Source organism: Calypte anna, chromosome 4 (genome assembly GCF_003957555.1).
Source record: "Calypte anna isolate BGI_N300 chromosome 4, bCalAnn1_v1.p, whole genome shotgun sequence".
Classification (NCBI taxonomy): Eukaryota; Metazoa; Chordata; class Aves; order Apodiformes; family Trochilidae; genus Calypte; species Calypte anna.
The window spans coordinates 7,131,333-7,155,185 of NC_044247.1; the positions used below are offsets into that span (position 1 = coordinate 7,131,333).

Consider the following 23,853-nt stretch of genomic DNA (forward strand, 5'->3'; position numbering starts at 1 on the left):
CAGACATTCCACTGGGTCTGTATGTAGGTTGTTTTACTAAATGATCTATGTAATAATATATAAGTCAAACCTCTGCAATAATTGGCACCAAACAGCAAAGAGAACTTGCAGCTTTTATCCGTCTTAAGGGAAGTGCTGCCACTCAAATATCGTGAGCACTATATTTTATTTCTCATACAGCATATATAAATGTAAGAGAGGAGATGTTTTTAAATGGGTCACAGAATTATTAAGAAGTTTGGCAGCCTTTCCTCAGGGCAGACACACAGGTATGCAGGGGAGCAGGCTGGGATGGATGGGAAGAGGGAGCACAGGTCTGTGCCAGGCTCTGACTGGTTTGGTGTTGCCTTTGCTCAATGATTTCCCTTTCCATCCTGCATTTAACCCATGTCTGTTTAGAAAATAAGTTCTTTATAGTAAGTATATTATTGATATGTGCTAGCCATAATGTGTATGATCACAGTGAGAACACTGTAGCCCTGTTTTTGCTGAGTATCTGTAATAGTAATGATCAGCTTCCCCACTCACAGCGTTAGCTCTTGTACTGCTTTTATTTTTCAGCAGAAATTGGTTTTTTTTGTTCTCTTTTCCTTATCTTATTTTCACCTTTTTTTTCAAGTGTAGAGAACAACTTGCTCTGTAACCAGCTTCATTAGCTGCTCACACGTGTTTCATTACCCATGTCCACAGCTGGCTGTGGGTGACAGCACATGGCAGTGGGTGGGTGGCAGCCAACACTGTGTCACCTCACCTCTGGGCAGTGACAGTCACGCTTGGGGCAGGGGTGTGGAGTCAGGTTGTGATGGGTTGGGCTTGAGGTCTCTGGGTGCAGTAAATAGGAGGACATCTGGGTATGTGGAATAACTAGGTGTAGTGAAAACAAGAGCTTTATTTTGAAGAAATCCTGGATTATTGTCAGTCCCTGTAGGAAAAGGAGAAAATTGAACCACAAAAAAAAAAAAAAAAAAAAGAAAAGAAAAGAAAAAAAAAAGATAAAAAAACCTCTCTGAATTGAAGCAATAGGAAATGAAAATTGCTGAGATACACTGTTGTGTGGGTAGTGGTGCTACCAACCCTGTGCTGCAGTAATTACCTCTATGCATGCAATTTGTGCTCAGCTACGACTGATTTCCCACATCATCCGGCGCCCAGGCTATATTCAGTCAGTCCCAGCTGGAGAAAACTATCTTGGATCATTTGGTGAGATTTCACCACAGATGCTGCCTTGCCTCTTAGGGAAGTGCTGGAGACCTGCAAGCCACAAAGCCACTCTGGCCCATGGTGAAGGTGTGGGGACAGTCACAGGGGGGTCATGCCCTCTGAGATGATGAGCTGAGGGGGGTTAAAGGACCCTCTCACGTTTCTGGGGAGATGACTTTGCTCTGCTGGGTGCCTGCTAGAGAGAGCAGGTTTTGTGGTTGTTCTTGCACTGTTTTATGTGAAAAATGAAAGAATGAAGAGCGTTTTTTGGAAATATTTGTGAGAAACCCGAGGAGGGTGGTGTTTGCATCGCTTGCACACCGAAATAGGTTGGGCACTTGGAAGTGCTGGCTTTATTAAAGAGATGAGGCAGGATGCAAAGCTGGTGCAAAGATACTCACAGGGCTGGAGCACCTCTCCTATGAATACAGGCTGAGAGATTTAGGGTTGTTCAGCCTGGAAAAGAGAAGGCTCCAGGGAGACCTTACAGCAACTTCCACTACCTGGGAGGGGCTACAAGAAACCTGGAGAGGGACTTTTTACAAGGGCATGGAGTAATAGGATGAAGGGGAATGATTTTAAGGTAAAAGAGGGTAGACTTTGGTTACCCATTACAAGAAAATTCTTCACGATACAGGGTGCTCAGAGAAATTGTGGTTCCTATCCCTGGAAGTTTTCAAGGCCAGGTTGGATGGGCCTTGGAGCAACCTGTTGTAGCAGGAGGTGTCCTTGCCCATGGCAAGGGGATGGAACTAGATGGTCTTTAAAGCCCCTTCCAGCCCTTATCAGTGATTCTATGAATACAGCAGCCAGTGCTGCCTCATTTGCTCAGGCACATTCTCCAGTCAGGTGGTTTGAGTTGCTCCAGGAGCCAGGAAAGAAGCCTGCAGATTTTCTCTGAGAGAGCAATGGCTTTCTCCATTCAACGGGCTCTGCTTTGGGATTTGATACAGCTCAGTGAGACCTTACAAAACGAAAGAGGAGTTTGGCTAGAAACTTTAAGACAAACCTGTGTGTAGCAGTAACTCAGGAAAGGTCAGAGAGCCAGAAGTATTTTTGGGAGGAGTAGGGACATTGATGGAGGCTATAAATAACTTCGGGGAGAGTCTGGCCACTTAGGTGGGTCCCTGGGTGGGCACTATGTATATTCTGGACTTTCATTTGATTTTCACTGTGTTTACTAGCTGAGTTCTCTGCCACTGACATTGCTGCTCACCAGCAGGTTTCAAGGGGAGCAGTGTCTTCTTGATGTTCTCTGCTCTGCTTTGCCGTTCCCCATGGCCCAGGAGCTCTCTTGCAGCATGGGGCTGCTGGCTGCCTCCCAGCACTTGCCAGTTGACTTCCATGTCCTGCATCTCTTCTGACAGGTGATGCTTTTGCAGCCTCTCTCTGATTAGTTTTGGTCCCTCAGATGCATCGATTTACAGATCTTTCCTCTGCAATACAGTGTTTGTCGATGACAGTCCATGAAGCACATGATAACTCAGCAGCCTAAATTATTCAGGCAAATTGAATGTGTTTGGCTTGTTCCAAACTTTAGTTTCCTTTCAGTGGTGTCAGGAGGACAGGTAGCCATGATGCTCATACCCAACTCATTCCAGTGTCAGGGAGACACAAAAAGCCTGAGTACAGCCTGAGTTTCACCTCATTTATCAATGATTTCTGCTTTGCTGTGCTTTTCTGGGGCATGTTCATGCCGTATAAAAATGTTTATCCTCCTCTGATATGTGCTGGGCTCTGGGAAGTCGCTTCATATTGAAGTGGAAACTCCCTTCTAAAGAAAACCCTATATCTGTTCCACCCTTCAGCCACGTGGCCCTTTGTGGAAGTATATCCACTCATGCAAATATTTGGACCTGTTAGTCATCAGTGTAAGATCCAGGAACCTCACATTAATGAAGACAAGTAATTAAAACAAAAAATTCCACCTGCAATTCCCTTATTGCCTGAACTCTGCTTTGTCAGTCTTCCTCTGTTGTTATTGAGTAGATATAGCCAATTAATTCTCTATAAAATTCACACAAGCCCTTCTCTGGCCAGAAATGCCTTGCAGGAACTACCAAGCTCTGTCACATCAGGTGGAGAGGAGATGCTTTGTCAGTGCAAAAATGTCCCCTTGCTTTCTGGAGACTGTTCTGCAGCAGGAGTTTCTGGGCATAGCTGAAGGCACTGGCTTTCCTTCTCCAGACATCTGCATGGAGATTTAGGACCTGACTCAAAGCCCATTGTATCTAGCAGGGCTCTCAGCTAAAACCATTTGAAATAGGACCCAAGAGAGATGGCATCCTCCGGGGACATGCTCTGGACTTTGCTTGAGACATCAGTCATCTCAGGCTGTGTTCAGGAGTGAACTCAGGGAGAAGGTGTCTGCTGCTGAGCATCTCTCTGATTCAGCAAACAAGGCACAGCTGCTGCTGGAGGATGGAGGTTTGCCTCGGAAAATTCTAGCTGCAAATGAGACTCATGATTTCAGGAATTAGAATAATTACCCCCTGGAACGGGTTCCCAAGGGATGTGATATATTCTGTATCACTTAGAGTCTTTAAATCACATTTGCATGTTTTTCCTAAAAGCGTGCCTAGTCACTCAAAGTGAAGGGCTGTGCTGCAGGAGCACGGCTCAGCATCCCATCATTTGCAAGGAAGCAGAGCAAGGAGTCACTGTGGTCCCGTGTGGATAAAGCTCTGTAGATCTCCAGAGAAGTGGGTTTTGGAATGTCCTTGAGGAGAGGAGCTCAGGACCATCCCCTCAGCCGGTGCTGGCTGCCGTGCAGGAATGTGCAGAATTGAGCAAGTGACCACACGAGTGAACTCCCCCAGCTGAAATCTGCCTTCCCTTTCTGAACACAACGTCCTTTCCTTGCTGAATCAGATGTCTCCAGAGGCTGAGCAATCTTGGCTGTATCCATGTTTCCAGGACCTTCCCTCCCACCGCTCCCTAAATGATGAGAGTATTTTTGAAGACCTCATTTCCTGGACTTTCCCTTTTATCTCTCCAAACAGCAAGCAAACGAGCAGCCCTTTAGTTTTTAGTTACTGCTTCTGCACCCTGTGAGCCATCAGAGGCTGTCAACGATGTCTTTTCTTTTTGCCATGCAGGATTTAGGGAGATAATTCATTTGGTCCTGGTGCTTTGTCAACTTGCAGCAGTTGTAATTGCCTAATGATCAGTGCTGATGCTGTTGTTAAGCCTGTTAAAACTTTGTCCTGCTGAACAGCCAGGCTGTGCCTGTCTCATCATGGTGTCCCTGTTGTGTCAGCTGAGGCTGCTTTTGATGCTTCCTCCTTGGCCCCGCTTTGGTTGTCCCACCCCACCTTAGGTGCTGCTGGCACCCACCAAAGGGGATGGATGCAGCTCATGCAAGGGAGCTGCTCCTGAGGGTACAAATAACTGCAGAATAACCCCACAGAGATCTAGATGCTTTCCAGAATGACTCTCCTTTTGTCTGTGCTGGCTCCAAGATGGTTGGTGGTGAAGGTCCAGTGCCCTGAACCCTATTGGGGTGTCCAGGGATTCTCTCTGGAGCAGGCTGTCAGTGGTAGGGTATGGCTGTTTAGCAACCTTCATGACATTTTTGTTCTTCCATCTCTTGGGTGCCTTTTCTACCTTTGTTAACATTTTTTTAAAGCTCTAATTGGCTGCATTTCATGCTTTGCTATGTGCCTGAGGTGCCCAACTGGCTGGTGCCACGTCTCAGAGCTCCTGTCGCACATCCTCACCTCTTCCAAGGCTGTTTCTTATTTAATGGCACACAATGAACATTAGTGCATTACCATCCCTTTTCCAAGAACAGTCTCCATCCACTCTTCTCTCATCCCCCAGTGCCTCATCCAATTTAATTAATTATACTTAGTATATTACGCATCCTGTCAAAGTTTTTCCTTTCCAAGGTTTAATGGTTTTTTAATTCTAATGCATGCTGCATGTGTAAGTGTTTCAGCACCGAGGTGAGCATGCAGTGGCAAAAGGCAGCATTACAGCTGTGTGCTGCAGACAGCCAGGGTGGATCCCTGTGGAGAGGCTTCAGCAGCATTACTGCAGGACTGCATTGCCTCCCTTCCCATTGCATCCCCTTTCTTGTGCTCAGAGGGGAAAATCAGGCAGATTCCCACCATGGAAGGACACCTTTGGGTTAAGCCTCCCTTCTCGTGGTGCATCTCGTACTCCTGTCATGGAAGGAGGCGCCTGGCTGGTGGCTCAGCCCTGGCACCGTCTGCATCTTCACGGGTGCCACAGCCCTGTGGTGAACTCCAGTGTAATGAACTTGACTCCTCCTCGCACTAACCCTGTCTGAAAGCACCAAATTACATCAGTCATTTGGCGTTGCTTTCTCCCATTTGCAGAAAGGCTCTGTTAAGGATGCTGTGGGGACTAATCAGGTAACTCTGGAGGGGGCTGGTACCTATCGCTATTTATTTCCCAGTGACAGGGAGAAGGTTTGGTCAGGGAAATGGTTCAGGCAGAACAACTTCATGGGGTCTTATACCTACTCGCTTTGGGTATTTCAAGATAAAACCTGCTCAGACTAAGGGTTGTGGCTTGGTGGTTGGTTTTTTTCTTGCCTGTCAGTGTTGCAAAGTGCTTAGGTTTTGAAAATCCAACTGGGCTCTGTCTATCACCCCATCACTGGGTGTAATGGTGCCGTGGTGAGATTTAGCTGACAGCCCTGTGAACCAGGGCCAGGAGCCAACACAATCCAGCCTGACCTGGGGGCAACACTGCAGAAATGTGCCCAGAGAAATGGGAGAGGTGGGGGCAGGAGCTTGCCATGCTTCAGAAGCTCTGGAACCTTGGGGAGCAGCAGCCTCCTGCATTCAGGCTAAGCATCAGTGCCCGGGCACCCGTGGGTTGGGATCAGCTTGTCTCGAGCTGTGGAGCCCACTGCTTTCCTTGCAGTGCTTACACAGGTCACAAAAATATGGTCATTTCCCAATACCCCTGTTCAGCTGTCTCCCTGCAGCTCTTCAGTTCACTGCTCCAAATTTAAGGGCTTGCTTTCCACCTCATCCCTATGGCTGTAGGACTGATGAGATGGGACAGGATGGGATGAGACCACATCTGCCTTGCTGGATTTTGAGCTTGTCCGTGACTCTCAAATAGTGTAACTTCCCATGGTTTATAATGAGGTTTTAGATTTTTAGACACTTGACCTTATCATAATTTAATGTGTATGTTTATGTGCTATGATCACTCTCTTAATTATAGAAGGTAAAGTTAATTGACACAACCAGGTTTCAGCTGAATTAAATAAGGCCAGATTCCCAAGCCCTGGTAATTCTGAGATCTCTTCTGGTGGCCATAGGGCCAGTGTTGCCCATGGCTGGCGTTCCCCTGGCATCTCTGTTATCGCTCCTTGGTGCAGAACTGGAGCTTCATTTCAGCCCTTGGTGTAGATCCATGGCCAGGGCAGAGAGATACAGGATTGTCCTGATGTTGCAGTGGGTCACAGTGCCAGGTCAGCCCATGGGTGCTGTTGGATGCTGGACAATATAGATCAGCTTTTTCAGATCTGTCCCCATGGCCATCTCAGTTCCCTGTGGGATTTTCTGACGTATCTTCCACCCTGGGCTAGCATCCCATCATGGGACATCCCTGTGCTTCAGAGGAGAGGATTCACAAGCATGTAAAGGCCCTAAGTTGAAAAAGAGTTAAAGTAGAACACCAGGGAGGGGATAACGCCAGGCTCCAGGGTGGAGGAATGGGAGGTCAATGTCATGATGAGAGATGGCCAGCAACCAACACTTTTGGTTTAAAAAAGAAAAGAAAAAGGGAAAAATTCCCTAGCTATCTGTCAACGGTGGGGAACGCCCCATCATGCTGGGAAACCTTCCAGCTTCTTCCGCTCCTCAGAGCTGCACACTTTTAGAAAGTACAAAGAGCTTCTCATAATGTTTTGCCTTGTGGGTACGTCTATGATTAATTCCGTGCAAGCATTACTGGTGCAATAACAATACTGGAGGTCCTAAAACTGAGAAAGGAAACACATTTGGCACGTACTTCATACACAATCACTTACACTTAAGCTATTGATAGTTGATTGGGATCTGTAGACTGCTGGGCTGGTGCCACTGGGTTTCTGAGCACATTCAATGGCTGGAACAGACAGCGAGGCTGTAGGTTTTGGCAAGCTGTAGGTCTCATTAGTCAGGCTGACTGTATCTGACACGAGAGATTCCCATCCACCAAGATGAAGCTCACTTCCCTAGGCTTTGGCTGACATCCCAACAATATTTACATGAAGGACAACAGAGGATCAGTGTTAGAGTAGGGCTGTGAGTTTCCAGTAGGCAGACAGTTAAATATTCTATGGAAATACTCTTTTGATTATTTAGATAATAACGAAGTTTGTATGTCCTTGAGAAATCTAGGGAAAGGCAGGGAGTTTTATGCTAAGCATGCAAAGATGTGTTTAATCTTGATAATAGGAGTAAATTATGTATCAGCATTTATAAGCTTGGTGCCTTATTTCTCACTTGTTGTCTGGAAGCACCACAAACCTCATGGGGTGGGGAGAGCAGCTCTGGGGAGAGGCAGGCAGAGACATCACCTGCATCCCTGCTCCTGCTGGCACCCTGGCCGTCTGCATCCCTGCAGGCAGAGGATGAGGATGGGTTGTTCTACTTCATCCCAGCCAAGGGAAGTGCCAGTTGTGGTGATGGGTTCACCATGAACCCCCCAAGAGGTGTACATGGATGTGGCTGCAGCAAGGGTTGGGATGATGCTCCAACAGGCACTGGGCCAGGAGCTAGCCTGGCACAAGGGGCTGGGAATTGCATCTTGTCTCAAACTCTAATTCTCTTCTTTTGGATCTTGATCAGAATCATTGAGTAGCTGTTTTCTGGTCAACTCCTGATTTTGAATGGGTAATAATTCCATTTACTGCTGCCATTGGAATGTGGCTGATCCCACTTTACCCTGACAAAGTATGTGAATTTTCTTTGTTTCAGATTTGACAATAGCAGTGAAGGGTAACCTTTGGATTAATTTGCTTTAGTGACTAAAGTCCCATTAAATGGAAGGCAGCTGGTGTCAAAGACATAAACGGAGACAAAGTTTTGCTCCCAATTGTGGGAAATGTGTTTAAACAGACTAGAAATGTTTCCATCTCTGCAGGGTATAATATACTCAAACGGTTACATTAACATGAAAAAAATATAAGAAAGAATGTATTTAGGACAATCCCTCTGTATCCAGTGTTAATGAAATTGAATTCCAGTGATGAAGTCAAAAGGTTGTATTCTGCACTCGTGCAGGCAGCACAGTCACTGCCATTAGCAGTAATGGGAGCTGTGCCTGTGAATCACAGACACAGAATGGTTGGGAATGGGAAAGGTCTCTTGGATCCCGGAGTGCTCTGCTCTCTGAGGGCCAGATCCTGCATCCCAACAGCAGTTAGGTTGTTAATGAGCCCTGTATCAAGGTGTGAGTATCAGAGTTTTGGAGGTGAAATCCTTGCCGCTCAGGGGCCAGCATGAGCTCTACAGACCACTTAAATCTTCAGAAAAGGATTAATTGGAGTTTAAATGGTGTGTTCTGCCAGCCCTCTGAAGGGGAATTAATTTTGCCATGTGAATGAGGTGGGGATTGGCCCACAGTCCTGGGAATAGGGGAGCAGCCAGCCTGAAATTGCATCCCAGCCTGCTATACCTTCTGGGTCTGGTTCTGCTGTAGTGCATGACATGCCCAAACACCAGCTCTTCTTGCTTCAGGTGATCACCCTTCCCACAGCTGCCCTCTGATCCCAAAGGCTTTGGTGTGCCCAGGAAGGTGTTTTTCCAGAGAAAATGTTTTTCATCAAATCTATTTTTAGCCCTCTGATGTGTAGCTGGCCAGGCAGCCCTGATGTGCTGGTGGGACAGTCTTCATTCATGATACAGGGACTGTTCTGCACAAGAAAAGGCTTAATTAATAGTACTGTGAAGCAGGTAAAGAGGTGAATGGGCCAACCACCTGGCTCGTGTAAATCAGTGTGGGTCCTTGGTGCTTCTTGGGAGCTTTGTGTGTCTGCAGCAGACAGGACCAAACCCCGTTGCATCTCGCCATTGACCATTACAGAAATTGCTGCCCGTGAGCCTCATTCAGCCACAGGTCCTTATCAGCAGTTGCCTGAAAAATTAATCTAATTCACAACCCTTGTTTTGTTAAAATAATTCTTGGCAGGCATTTGCTTTGTCCAAGTGCTGTTGACCTCCTGTGTCGGGACAGGCAATCCAGGATTAAAAATACAGCATTTTGTAGCTTACATAAATCCCAAACAATGGTAGAAGAGAGGAAAAGAAAGGCTCCTCGTTGAGGTAAAGAGCATTTGTCATTGTCCCTGGTTATTAGTATCCTCCAAGCATTGTGCAAGGGAAGCCACGCCAGGATTACATTTCTGCATAGACTGGAGATTTCCTATTAGGAAAGGCGAAGAAGGCTCTGTAAAAGCCCGTAGGTCAAAAATATAATACACCATTCCCCACCTCTTGCTTCCTCATATTATGCTATTACAGGAGATAAGGGAGAGGTGCAGAGTCTTAATTTATAAGCGGATGATGAACCATGGCTGGGGACTGTTTGTGTTTTGCTTGAGCTTATTATTTTATCTGGAGCGTGATGTGGTGGATCGCTGCTCCCGACTCGGGAACAGCCACTCCTGGTGGGGTGGTGGGAGCTGAGGGTAGTGGGTGCTGCAGGGTGGCTCAGGGACGTGCCTTGCACCTTGTGGTGTGTGTTCCTGAGAACGTGCCACAGTTGAAAAGAAGCCCCAGAGTAGCTGGAAGAGGAGTGTTAAATAATGCAGTTGCGCATTGTCCATGAAAGATGGCTAACCATGAGTAAACATCAACAGCAATGTTTGATCCCTTCATGTTTACTATTTATTCATATTTATTATTCATAAATTCTGTTACAAATGTTAGGCCCGTACCCCAGTGAGACATTTGCATTTTATTTTAAGTTTGATTTTTTCCCTCCCTGCCCCCACCCCCCTTCATTTCATGAGCTGAGATTTAATGATTTGATTTTCCACATCGTTCCCATGCTGGCTCTCCCTAGCTTTCCTCTCCTTGTTTCAGGAAGAGATTTCTAACATGGAAAAGTGATATTTGAATAGATTCCCCTAAGGCAATCAATTTACTTTTAATTTGTCTGGAACTAAGCTTTTCTTTGTTGCAATGAGAAAGGATTGAAACTGCTGTAAAATTTATTAGCTTCCAGGAAGATTTTGAAATGAATTTTTTAATGATCGTGCTGTTTGCTGTACCCAGGAGCAGTGTCATCATGATTACAGTATAATCATACAGTTGCTGAAGAAACACCAAAATGTGGTGATAAGGTGGGGTTCCTGCATGCGGGTGCTGGTGGTACCAGTCAGGTATGGGCGTGTGTGCCCCAGCACCGGGCTGGGGGCTTGGGGCAGGGGCTTGGTGCTGGGGCTGCCCAGCACTGTGCTCACCCCTGCTATGATTCTTCCAGTCCCCCTTATTTCTCTTATTTTTCATTTTCAAGAGACTCCCCTGCTCCTTTTCCTTGCTCCCCGTGTAATAGCACAAATGAGCTCTACTTACTCAGCTCAGCAAAGCTGCTCTGACATGGATTGGATTGAACTGAGTGGCTGTTTGAAAATGGAAACTCCAGGGACTATTGTCATCGCCCAAATTGCACCTTAGATTGTATAACAGCACATGTCATCTGGCCATTTATCAGGAATATTACGTTCCCAGGCACTTGCACCTTGCTACGATTTAACTTTGTCTCTTTGGCCAGCGCTGCGATTCCACTGGAGATAATTCAATTGCTCTGAGAGCTGAATGGGCACCTTGCACACCGGCTCTGGGTTGCTCTGCTGCTGCTTCACAGGCTTTGGATAGGAGTCTGAAAGCACATGTACCCCCTGGATGTTCATTAATCCTTCCTTTTAATGAGAGAAGACCCCATGCAGGGAGGAGCTGGAGGCTCAGTTGCTCCAGAGCCCACCCCATGTCCTTTGCCAGCTCCTCCTGGGCTCCTCTTGACTCCTGGTGCTAGGGTATCCCTCCCATCTCCCTGGCCAAGATCTTTCCTGGTGGTGTTGGGAAGCCCTGGGGTCTTGGCTGGGCAGGTGTCAGGGCTGTCAGCCCCAGGAATTAGGTCAGCCCCAGTGTTTCATGTCATGTCCCTGCTTCTTCTGTCACTGCACTGCTGTCCCCAGCTCCTGCTCCCCACCAGTGACACGGGCTGGGCATCTCCCTGTGGATGAGCCGCCAGTGGTGGTGTCTTTCCCACCAGGTCTGTCAGCAGCCACTGGCTCTCAGCAGCTCTCTGGCTCAGGTGCTGCAGGCAGCACAGGCAGTGTGTGGGGCTAGCTGGGTCTCCTTGTTAGTTGCCTTTCTGCTGGTCCCCTGGGAAGGTTTGAAATCTGGAGCTCAACATGGGTTGTGCTGCACTCGTTGAGGAGGTGCATTCCCATTCCAGAGGTGGCTGTTGGTTTGATTTCATTTCACATTTGCTGTGAGAGCTTCTGTAGCAGTGACACACTTTTTCTGCCAAGCCTGGCTTCAGGATAACTTCTCACCTCTTGATGGTGAGGCTTCTGCCGGGGTGTTCTGCACCTTGGAGGGAATGATTTTAAAAGTGACTTTGCCTTAGGGTGCTCTGAAACGAGATGCTGGATTTGGGTGAAGGTGGAATGGGTGAAAAGTGGAGATTGCCTCTGTGGGACCTGCACACCTCATGTGCCAGACAGCACAGCTGTCACCTGTGCATGGCACCTGCATTGAGGTGAGCTGTGGAGCATCTCTCTAGACTGCAGCATTGTGACATGGGTGTCCTTACAGCCAGATTTGCAATAGGGCCCTCACCCCAGCATCCATGCGATCTGCTCAGGACATTAGAAATCCCAGCCCAGCTCAGAGCAACTTTCACAGCCTTGGACATGGTGTTCCCATTGGTGCACTAGGCATGGAGGTGGGAAGCTGCCTGGTTTTGGCTGCCTGCCAGTTGTCAGGCCCTGTGTGATGTGGTGGTTATTACCTGGGCTTTGCTCCTTGCATTAAGAACATTTTTTAGTGCAGACAGTAACAGTCTTATTGACAAGGGCAGGTCTGGGGCTGTAAAAGAATTTCCTGTTGTCCTATTTCCGATTGTTAAAGTGGTTTAAGAAAGAAAAAAAAAAAAAAAAAAAAAAAAAAGAACAGAACAATAAAGAGCTGGTGCATGTGGATGACCATCCTGGGTGCTGTTAGTGCTGGGTGAGTCAGCCCGAGCTGCAAAGGGCAGCGCCAGGAGCGGTGCTGGCGGCTCCGTGTGGCTCCCTGTCTGCCTCTGCTCTGGGGCACTGGATGCTCCTGGACAGGAGAATGAGAGGTGACAGCTCTGGGATCAGCCTGCTGGAGCAGCCCAAAGGCCTCTGAGCTTGCCTGTAGAAGCACAGGAGTGATGTGGTGTTTGAATGTATCAATGGGGCATGCTTGTGGCATAAAAATCGTATTTTATGTCAACTACAGGGTTAAGAGTGATGGGTGGGTAGCTGAAGATCCTCATGCTGCCATGGAGAAGCAGGTGCTGCTTAGAGCCCTGCACTGGTCCCTGGGTCTGCTGCCAGGCAAGGCTGTTCTGGGCAGCCTGGACATATGTTGTCCCCAAGAGCAGGATGTTTTCTGGCTGTGGGATGTCGTCTCTGCAGACCAAAGCTGAAATGTGTGGTGGCTACCTGTTGTCTTCAGGTCTGTGGATTGCTGGTGACTCCTGCCCCTCTGGCTGTCAGCCTGGCATCTTTCCTACTTGTTACATTCCCTTCATTAAAAAAAAAAGGTTGAAACAGTATAATTTAATGGAATGCTTTTCATCTCTTCTCCTGCCTGCATTTAAGCTACTGCTGGCACGACTTCCAGACAAGTATCTTGGTGTTCAAAGTGGATCATCTCCCCAGTAGATGGGCACTGTGCCAGCAGACTTTAGTAAAACCCCTCCTAAAGCCCAGGTCCCTCTCTAAGGTTTAAGGAATATCCTCTTGCAGTACAGTGACTGGTGAAATCCTCGATTTTTTTTTAGCTGTAAGACATGCCAGCTTGGAATAATCGAGGCAAGATAAACCTTCTTGTGCTCCTTCTGGAGTCAGATTTGCCTTGGCTGCGGTAGTCCCATGGTGGTGGGGCTGAGCAGTGTTTCTGGGCTAGGAGTGTGAGGAGCAGCAGCTCCCTCCATGCCTTCCCATGCTGGACCAGCCAGCCCAGCACACCCAGATTGGGCCTTTCATGTTTGCAGAGAGATTGAAGTGATGTGTGCTCCAGCAACGTGCCCAAGGTCACACAACACAATAAATCAGTGTCTCATCGAGGATGAGAACTCAAGATATTTCTGTAGCCCCTCCAGCCATCACCAAGTCCTCTGCTATCACAGCCAGACTACACAACTTTCTATGCCTGTAACACCCTTTTGAAGTTAAACTGTGGATAAATAGGCAGACAGCAACACTTTCTGAGCAATTTTTTAAAATTATTTTTTAATTTTTTTATTTTGCTTGAGTACGTGAAAGTAACGGAATCAAAGAGGAAGAGCATGAGCTTTTAGATCTGGGTGCAGGTTGTTCTGTGTGTAAGGCTCAGAGCATCCTTCTCTCACACTGCTGTAAAGGCAGCTGCTGAAGCCCAGACCTCCTACACAGCCACCCAGCGCCACGCTCTGCACCACTGGGTAGCTGCTCTGATGTAGAGAAAAAGCTAATGTTCTACCCATAGATTTTTCAATTAGTTGTCTTCTTCTCCCTTAAAAGAAAAAAAAAACCTTTTTTTTTTTTCTTTTCTTTTTTTTTTGAGGTCTGCCTTTTACTCGTTTATTCTCTGTAAGTGTTAAGCTGCTCATGTTTTGGTGCATTGTGTTATGTGCTGAGAATTTTTATCAGCCGCCCTAGTGCTCGAATGTGGTGGAAATACCAATGTGCCTGAGGAGCGGAGGTTATGCACACAGATGTACAAAGCTTCAAAATAAACAGTTTGCAGATGGACAGGAAGCAAGGAAGCAAACCCAGGCTGAGTCTGCACCTTCACAGGCTTCGATCCATCAAACTGGCACCGACCGAGCACAGTCCTGTCTGGGTAATGGCCTGAGTGCTGCTTTTGTGCTGCTTTGTGTTACGAAGGTTGGTAGAGAAGGAGCCGTGTCTTTGCATAGGGAAAGGTTGTGCTTTCTGTGGGCTAGCTGCAATTAAAAGTTCTTCTCAAATGAAGAAGAAAAAGTCATAAGCTGAGACTGAAAAGCAGCCAGAGCCTGTGGCATTTGGCAGGAGCCACAGTCAGATACTTAGCGGAGGCTGGCCAAGCTGACACTCCTGGATTTGCTTTCCAGCTTTGCACTTGGCTGAGCCCAACTGCTTCCCTGGGCCCCAGTTTGTCCATCTGCAATGGGAGGTGAGGCTGTGCAGAATCTTGGGATCAGCCAGCAATACCTGGACATGTATGAGCACTGGGAATGAGGGTTTGCACCTGCCTGGGAGTGCTCAGGCCTGGGCAGGCAAGGTCCTTGTAATGGGTTAAACCACCACTCCATTTTTCAGCCCTGTAAAGTGGTGTTGGGACAGCCCTAAGTCAAGAGAAGGGATCTTTATTGCTCTCATATGAATAAAGCCCCAGCACTGGGAATGACACATTTAATCTTCAGTGGAGTGGGCAGTCTCGGAGATTTATAAGGCCTCTGTTGTGTGGGAGGTCCGTGGGGATTAAGCAAAAAGTTATAACACATGTATACACAAAGAAAATTAAAAAATGAAAACTCCCTCCTCCCTCTGCTCCCTAAAAGCCAATCTTAAATGCCACATCAAACCAAGCTTACAGCGTGGTGGCTTTCAGGGGACCTGAAAGGACTGGCGGGAGTGGCTGGTCTCGTGGGACAGAACCATTGGGATGGACCCACAGCCGTGACTCCTGTCCCCGGGCTGCAGGTCTGGTGGTGGCAGAGGACACAAAAACCGAGCTCCCATCCTTAGAGCACCAGAGAAAACAGTGGAAAAAGATTAATCCCTCTTCTGAGCCTCGCCTTAAAAATGTTGGGGGTAGGGTGGATCAAGAGTGGCGGCATCCAGGGTGGGTTCGTCGGGCACTTCACCGTCCCTCATGTTTTCTCCCTGCAGATCAGAGCGAAGGATTTCATTGCAGGGAGGAGTGCCGCATCCTGGGCCACTCGGACAGGTGCTGGATGCCCCGCGGCGCTGTCCCCAGCCGCGCCAAGTCCCCCGAGCACGGCAGGAACGTCATCGCCCTCTCCATCGAGGCGACGGCGGTGGATGCGGAGCCTTACGCAGACTGCAGCACAAAAAGGACCTTCGCCACCTTCGGCAAGGAGGGCGCCGAGCCCCCGGCTGAGGAGCGGCTCGCCAACCCCAAAGGCAAAAGAACGGTGGAGCCGGCCGCCGGCAGCCCCAAGGTGAGCAGTGCCGTCCGGGAGGCGGGCAATGGCTGTGAGGCCGTCAGCCCCATCACCTCCCCTCTCCACCTGAAAAGCCCTTTGTCCGGCAAGCCGGTGGCACCTTACGGCGCTGGGCATTGTGCTGGGAACCGGGAACGGGAGCCCTTTGGGAACAGTGGCCCTTCCCGGCCCACGGAGGCAGAGCCCCGGGGAGCGGACAGCGAGAGCAGCGGGCAGGAGGGCAACCTGCTCCTGCAGGAACGCCGGGAAAAGGACTCGCCTGGCGCCCGGAGACTGAAAGATATCGTCCTCTGAGCAGCACCTGGTGAGACAAGGAGGATGATGATGATGAGGATGATGATGATGATGATGATGATGATGATGATGAGGGACCGCACGACTCCCAGCGCAGATTGTTTTTATCGCTTACCAATGGTTCACAGAATTGCTGTATTTAAAAGCTTTCCCTCAATGTATTGTTTATAAATGAAGCTATCGTTCGTGTGACAATCCCACTTGTCTCAACTGGCGGCAGGGGTGTGCAGCCAGAGCAAAGTAGCTGGTGTTGGGCTTTTGCTGGGAGGTGGTGGGTGGCGGGGGGCAGAGGGGAGGACCCCCCCTTCCTCCCCGGGTCCTCAGAAGCGCTTGCTATCCCCTCCCTGGAGTTTATATATTTTTATATCTCAAAACCAAGAGAAATTTCCGTTCCCGGAAATAATTGAATGGCAAATTCTTTATTCGGACATCTTTAGTAATCGCCCCGGTGGTTTTGTAATCTAGACAAAATAGCGACCATTCCTTGTGTGTGACTGTCCAAAAATGACAGTCAGGCAAGTTTTAGTACTTGCCCATCACAAGGAGTTTGTATTTTAAGATGTTGCTGTTTTGCTATGGACACCCCTGCATTTATGAATCCTTTTGCTGTCACATGCTTATCTGTACTATTACTGTATTTGATATTGCAAATTACTGTATGTTTTGTGATGGCAAAAGGCTTTCAAGCTTAAAAAAAAAAAAAAAAAGAAAAAAAAAGAAAAAAAGAAAGAAAAAAAAAAATCACAATCATCTTACTTAAACTTTGGGGAATCTGCAGTTTTTGGACCCAGTAGAGCAAGTGCTTCTTCCAGCCCCCACCATTGCCTGCAGCCTCCCCAGCTCTGGCAGGGCAGTGACAGGGAATTACTGGAAGATGTTTTGGGGAAAATTCTGCCTGGATTGCAACTGTCGGATGCACTGTGCTGAAATTTTTTCCGTATCCATCTCTTTTGCATAATTTCAAGGCAATGCATGGAAAGGTTTTCCAGAAGTTGGTTGTCTTGGTTTTTTTTTTTTTTCCCCAGATTTAGATAACCCCCGTCTCCAATCATTAGCAAATCAAAGTGATGGAATTATTTAAGAGATCTAAATTACCTTCTCAATTAGACACATACTTCCAAGTCAGCATTTTTCAGACATGATTATGCCAAGTATGTGTGTGGACGTATGTCATCACGGCATGGATTTTAGACTGTTCTGATTTCTTTTCTATCCCTGCATCATAAAATAAGTATGGAATGAGCAATAGTGATGTTAATTTAGGGGCAGACAGGTGATATGTAACAACGCTACTAATTCAATTAATGTGCCTTCTTAATGGAGAAAAAATTAAAGCAATTCATTATTTTTTCTCATAATTAAGGACTTTTTTGTGTGGGTACAAATTTACTCATATAAAATTGATTTAAAAATTGAGCTACTTTAATAGCCATTCTGTAGAAGGGAGAGAGGGAAGGGGTTTCAAAGCTCTCTGCTCTCTTGCAGTGATAATTCCTCAGTGAGGTATGAGTAAGGTAGGAGGATTTCAGTGAGTGTATTATAATTTTTTATTTTTATTATTATTATTAACCCTTCACCGTACAGATTTTCCTACCCTAAATGTTTCCTAGAATTTAAAAATTATTATGGAAGGGAAAATATATAGCTCTTGCCAATGTTTGCTGTACCAGCAAGTTGAAATTAGTGGTTTCTAGAGAAATAGTCTTTCTAGGTCTACATATCATGATAAAATATTTGTTACTTTGATTTATTTAAATTAAAAACGTCAACAAGGAAACAAGCTCCAGTCATTATTGTCCTCAAAATAAAATTAAGCTCCAGATACTTCTTTCTTCAGGGCAAATTGATCTTGCCTGATGCTGTAGCTGGTCCACAATAAGTCTGTTCCCCCTGCCACTTTCTAGGGCCAGGAATTGGGAAAGAACCAATAAAAAATGGTTTTCTAACAAAACTGGTGACACTTCCCTCGTTGCTGTTGATGACTACCTCATTCAGCTCCCATCCCACGTGTTAACCTGATGTCCTCCATTACTCTGGAAAGTGAACCAGGGATTTTCCCACCTCTTCTGGAGTTCGAGCCCATTTTTCAGGGATATGTTATTTCTATTCCAGAGGTGTTTCCTGCCTGCGTACTGTTAGTGCTGTCATTTATTTCTGCTTTTCTTTTTTTGTTTTTTTCCCCAAATACGTGTATTACTGTAATGCAAGTAAAGAAGAAAGTGGCTGGCTTGGGGCTGTTAGAGTAACTGGATTTTCTGTAACTGTTAGGCTTGGTTTATTCTGATGTTACCTGTTTTTGTCAGCTTTACGTTTTTTTGGAGGGGAAGCTTCTTATCTATGGTTGCTGAGCAAAAGAGCCTGTGACGTCCCGTTTGTCAGATCCTCTTGGCTTTGCAAGGCAATGGCCCCACCTCACCCCATCATCTGCCCCCTACATCCAGCGGGATGGGACCTTTCTTCCCTCACTGCCCATTGCAGAGATAAGAGTGAGTTTCCCTACCCCCCTGCCCTGGGCATTCCATCATCATCCCCAGCCACCCGGAAAGCACCAGCCCTTAATTTCTGCTGAGCGTTGCCCTCTGCCTGCAGAGCTGCCACCACCAGCCCAGCGTTTTGGATGAAAAATAGATGCTAACTGAAAAGGAAAAAAGAAAAAAAAAAACGGGTTGGGGGAGGGAAAGAGGAGAACAAAAAAAAAAAAAAAAGAAACATTTCTCTAATTTACCCAGAGGAAATGTTCCTTGCCATTCTGAATAAAAGCGCAGCTGAGAAGGAATGTGAAATAATTCTGTATTAAAAGGGAGCATTAAAGAGGTCAGTAGACCCTTATGCCTCCAAGAAAATCATTTAAACACCAGTTTTCTGGGCTGACCCAGGCTGCAGCCAGGGATGCTGAGCAGAGGCCCCTTCACTGACACATCCTTGCTGTGTGAGGCCAAGGGGGGAGCCGGAGAGAGGCCCCTGCTTGCCCGCTTGTTCTTCTCCTGAATATTTTGCTACTCCTGTCACTGTCCCTCTGTGTCACTTGAGATGAGTTCAGGGCTCCTGGGCAGATTGCAGTCTGTCTTGATTTTTTTTTTTTTTTTTTTCCTGGGTTGCATCAAAACTGGCCATGCAAAAAACATTCGAGGCCGCAGAGCAAGTGGGTTGGTTTGTTTTTTGAGGGGACGGTTCCAGATGTAATTATTGCACTTTTTAATAACTTAAACCTCTTCTCAGATTTTGTTTAGGGAAAATTGCTGGGATCTGTTGATTCCCTCCAGACGAGCTTGCTCTGCTCCTGTGTTTATCCCCTGTTTATTCAGGGAGTAGTAACCACTTATGGTTCTCCCCCAAGCATGATGAGGATTCCATCTGCAGCAGCCCTTAAGCTGGGGACTGAGGTGAGGGGGATGACCCCACCCTGTGCTGGCCCAGGACCCTTCCTGGCTCCCTGGGTGCCCTCAGCTTTTCCCACCCTGGAGGCTGGAGGGCTGTGCCAGGGGGACAAACTGGTGGCTGGAAAAATAACCCCCTGAGCACCGGCCTGCCAAGGTTGTTGCTGTTCCCTGTTTGTTGTGAAGCTGGAGGTGACCTGTGGATCACACGTTGTGCAGAAGTGAATTCCTTTCTTTTTTTATTATTTTTTTTTAATTTTTAATTTTTTCCAAATAGGAAACAAGTTGCTTTTGTAAAGAACACACTGTCTGATGAATATGTTGAAATTATTCTTGGGGGGCAGGGAGGGGAGGGGGGGGGGGAGGGCAAAATCATCTAATTATGAATGGAAACACATTTGTCTGTCATTGGGGAAAACTGATGATCTTGTTGCTACAGCTGCATTCGCAGCAATGGGTAATACCTGATCCAACCTGTGAGTTGTGGTCTCCCTTGGAGAGAAGCCCAGCTGGCCCCACCACAGGCACTGCTGAGATGGATCCTTCATCAGCATCAGCTGATGTTCAGCTGATCTAAGCTGGGATGTAGTCTCCAAACACACCTAAGGCAAACTGCTTTTCAGCCTTCCAGGGTGGCAGGTACGAGCCGTGGGTCTCACCCAGTCACACCGGTACCGTCTGGGCCCAGGAGGAGCTGGTGGCAGCACCATGGCTGTTTCCCTGCTGGCAGCAGGCAGGGGCTGCCACCGGACTGAGCGTGGTACGTCTCGTCATGGTGTCTCCGTTGCCGAGTATATGAAGAATAAATTGTTGTATATGCTGATATGTATGTTATGTACATTTTTCACAGTGATTGAATCATTGTAAACAGCAAAAATGGAAAAAGGAGAAAAAAAAAAAAAAGAATCACCGTTCTGTCTATTTTACAAAGATGATAAAGCAGCTTTATTAAATTATTACGATTCTGTTTCGAAATGGTGTACCTGCCACATTGGGTTTTTTTCATCTGATGAGAACTTTGTTTTCCACCTAAATGTGATTTTTTTTCTTTTCTTTTCTCTGCTTTGAGCATCTAATGCATTTTAGTATTAAAGCAATTATTGAATAAAATGGAAATTAAGTGTTTGGTTAAATATGCCTAAGTGGGTTTGCTTTGACGGGCTCCAGGTACTGGCCCCACGGAAGCCAGTGCACACCTGGGCATCTCCAGAGTCCCCTGGGTGCCACCCCAGCCTTTTCCCAGTCTACCTTTCCCACATCTGATCCTCTTTGACACCCAGCAGGCTGCAAACCTTGTACAGAGCTTTCCTGGCCCTGAGTTGTGTTCATAATGGTCTCCACAAAACTGGTGCTGGTCCTTTGCACCCATGCCCCCCACACCTTCAAGGGAAACCACTCTGAGAGGGGTAAGCGTGGGTAGGAAACACCTCCAACACACACTTCTCCCCTGAGAAGACTTATTTGCCCTGGATTTTTGTGAGGACACTTTGGAGGCTCTGAGGAGAGAATAAGGAGCACCCATTGCCTCTGAATTAATGGCCTGTTCATGGACAGCTCTTAGGCAGGGACCACATGAGCACTTGGTGGCTGACTGGGGTAAATGCCCCCCCTAATGGCCCCTGCTTGTTTAGTGTCTCAGCTGGGGTGACACCAAGGTGGGACTGAAAAAGGAGCACAACATGGGAAACCCCTTTCCTGGGACAGGAAGGTGCTGGAGCTGCACACCCCAGCATCCCCCTCATGGCACATGGGGGTGGGCAGCAGCCAGGGTTAATCACTTGTGGATGTGCCTCCCACACCTGTAACCCCATGGGAAAGGCTCCACAGATGCAGCAGGGTCTGGCTGATTGCCCCAGCCTCAGGTGAGTGTCCAGGGAACCTGTTTGCACCCTCATTAGTGGCTCATTTGGCAGGTGGGCCATTTGGCAGGTGGGCCAAATGAGCCAGTAATGAGGGTGCAAACAGGTGTAAGGAGATAAAGGCAGGCTGGGGGTGGAGCCCTGGCTCTTTCTGGGCTGTCTGCAGTCTGTGGGGGGCTGTGTCACAGTATCCCTCACTCAAGTCCCCTGCCCACACCAGGGAGCCGTGCCAGCACCATGGGACCATCTCCCAGGTAGGAATTGACCCTGTTTGGGGGCCATGGTCCCAGTGAGCTGCTCTTGAACAGCAGAGGTGGGGTGGGGAGGAAAGAGGGCACAGCCATGGGCCTGGCAGTGGGGCAATGCAGAGGCTCAGCTGGGGACATGTACAGGCTGCCCACAAGATGAGAGCCAAAATGGGGCTGTCACCTCCCTGGAGGGAGGACTCCCCTCAACAGCTTTCACTCAGAACCTGCCAGCATGCCTGAATTTATCAACTCTCTCCAACATCAGAACCCTCATGGTGAGCTGGGGGCTTGGAGATGTCAGGGTGGTGACATGTCCCTGCTGTGCTCCCTGGCCAGCTGTCACCCCCCCCTCTGTGCCCACCACTGCACCCCAAAGAGCTGCAGCATCTCCTTTGCTGAGACAGCAGCTTCAGTAGAGTTGAAGTTGGTATAAATAACAGTGCTGGGAAGGGCTGAGGCGGGTGGGAGCTGTTTGTGAGTCTGCTGCAGATAAAGAAAGGATTTTTCTTTCAAGAGTGCCTGTCTGGAAAAGCTGTGGGCTCACACGGGTGTGATAAATCTCATTGCTCAGAAGGATGCCAGGCACTGAGGGGCAGATCCTGAGCTGACACTGGCCCGGCGAGACCCTTGGTGCTGGCTGGGCAGGTCTGTCCCAGCACCACAGCCTCTGGTGTGTGCCATGGAGGTGCCTCACCCATGGAGAGACAGCACACAGCCAGTGTGCTCCAGGGGGGCCAGACCTGGGGGTACTTAGCCCATGTCCCCCGAGCCCCAATGGGGTTGTGCCAGCAGGTCCCTGCCCCTGCTCTCCCATGGGATCTCTCCCACCTCTAATGGAGGTGCTGGGCTGCACCCCAAAACGTGGAGCCCCCTGCCCTGCTGTGCCCCTGGCTGTGATGAGGGCCTCTGTGAAGAGAATAAATCGGCAAAGAAAGCAGATTCCTCACCAGGCAAGGCTCAGAGCTGGTTCAGAGGCACAGCTCTCATTTCTGTTTCTTCTGGGCAATACAGTATTTTATACTATATTTCATGTTAAACTGGAATATCTGAATAGAGCCAAATTGGATTAACAAGCAATGAATTATCATGCACTTTGACTGTTAAGCCCACAAAGACAAGAACAAATAAATCGGAGGGATCAAAGGCCTGAAAGCACAGAGCAAAAATATATAAAATGTATTTCTGTTTGATGTAGGGCTCTGTAATCACAGAGTACTGCAGGCAGGGCAGGGGGTGTGTGAGCTTCCTGGAATAACCATTCTGTTGGTCCTGGATCTCTGCTCTGCTCCTGTATCAGGATGTGCAGGTGGGGAAAGGTGTGGGACCAGCTGCCTGCCTTAGGCAGAAACCAGAGTCCAACCTTGCTGGCAGCCCCAGTGGGCCTCCTGCTTGTTTAACTTGCATCTGGTTTTTGTTTTGTGTTGTTGTCCTTTTCTTTTTGAACGTGATGTAACCAAGCATCCCCAAAGAGCCATCAGAGAACAAACAGAGGCAGGTGTACAATTATAGACCTCACCTCTGCTGCTGAGCAGCCCTGCATGGATCCTGGCCTTTGGTGATGGGAATGGGATGCAGCAGGAAAGATGGATCTTTGGGGACAAACTCTGGGCTTTAGGATGGATATCACATTCTTGGGGGGGACACTAGCCAGCTTCTGTAGGGGTGGGATTGGTAGCTTCTGTGCTGTGGTGTGATCAGTCAATGCAACCCAGAGTTTCAAAAAAAATCCCCTGCAAAACTCTGCTGTAGAAAACCCTGCTGGGACACTTTCCATTAATACGGATAAAAAATTGAGACACATGGCAAACAATATTAACCCCATCACTGATCAAGCTTAAAAGCTTTTCCTGAGAAAAATTGTCTCTGGATTGAAGTTAAATAATGGGCAGGGGGCTGGCTGCCTGCAGCAGCCTTTGCCATGGCTCCCATGCTGCTTGCAGGTGCTCGTGCCTGGGGTGAGCCAAGGTGGAGGGCATGGGATGGCAACAGAGAGCTGAACAACGGGATGACCCCTTGCAAAGCTTTAGGACAGAAGAAACTGTGCTTTGAAGGGGGTGGCACAGGACCAGAGCAGCAGCCTTGGCAGGGGGCAGACTGTACTGCCTGAGGCTGATGAATTGTCTTCCAAGGCCAAATTAAGAAGGAATTACGATAATAAAACCTCCAAGAGAGAGAAGCTTAATGTTCCCAGGTTCCCAGACAGGAGGGGTGGGGACCTGCATGTCCCCAGTGTTGGAAGTAGCTGGAGAAAGAGGCTCCCTGTGCCCTTGGGAAGGGGGGGGGGGGCTGCACTGCAGCCCTTTCTGCTGCTGCAGCAGAGCTGGTTTCCCTTTTCCAGCCCCAAAATCTTTGCCCTCCCCAGCCCCTTTTGCAGGTGGCTCTTCCACTTCTCCAGGTAGATGCTGTATCACCAGCAATTTCTCCATCTCTCATCATTTGCAGACCCCAGCACACTGGCCCCATGTGGCCACCATGGTTCTGGGGCAGAGACTG

At 48.0% G+C, this 23,853-nt stretch overlaps 1 protein-coding gene across 2 annotated transcripts in view; it reads left to right on the plus strand.

The window, feature by feature from the left end:
- Positions 1-18,503, plus strand: part of PCDH19 (protocadherin 19) — a 56,502-nt gene extending 37,999 nt beyond the window's left edge. For both annotated transcript variants that reach the window (XM_030449237.1, XM_030449238.1), the window contains exon 5: positions 15,287-18,503. In XM_030449237.1, the coding sequence (XP_030305097.1) occupies positions 15,287-15,876 (590 nt within the window). In that variant the 3' untranslated portion in view covers positions 15,877-18,503. The remainder of the gene's footprint in view (positions 1-15,286) is intronic.
- Positions 18,504-23,853: the final 5,350 nt, after the last annotated feature.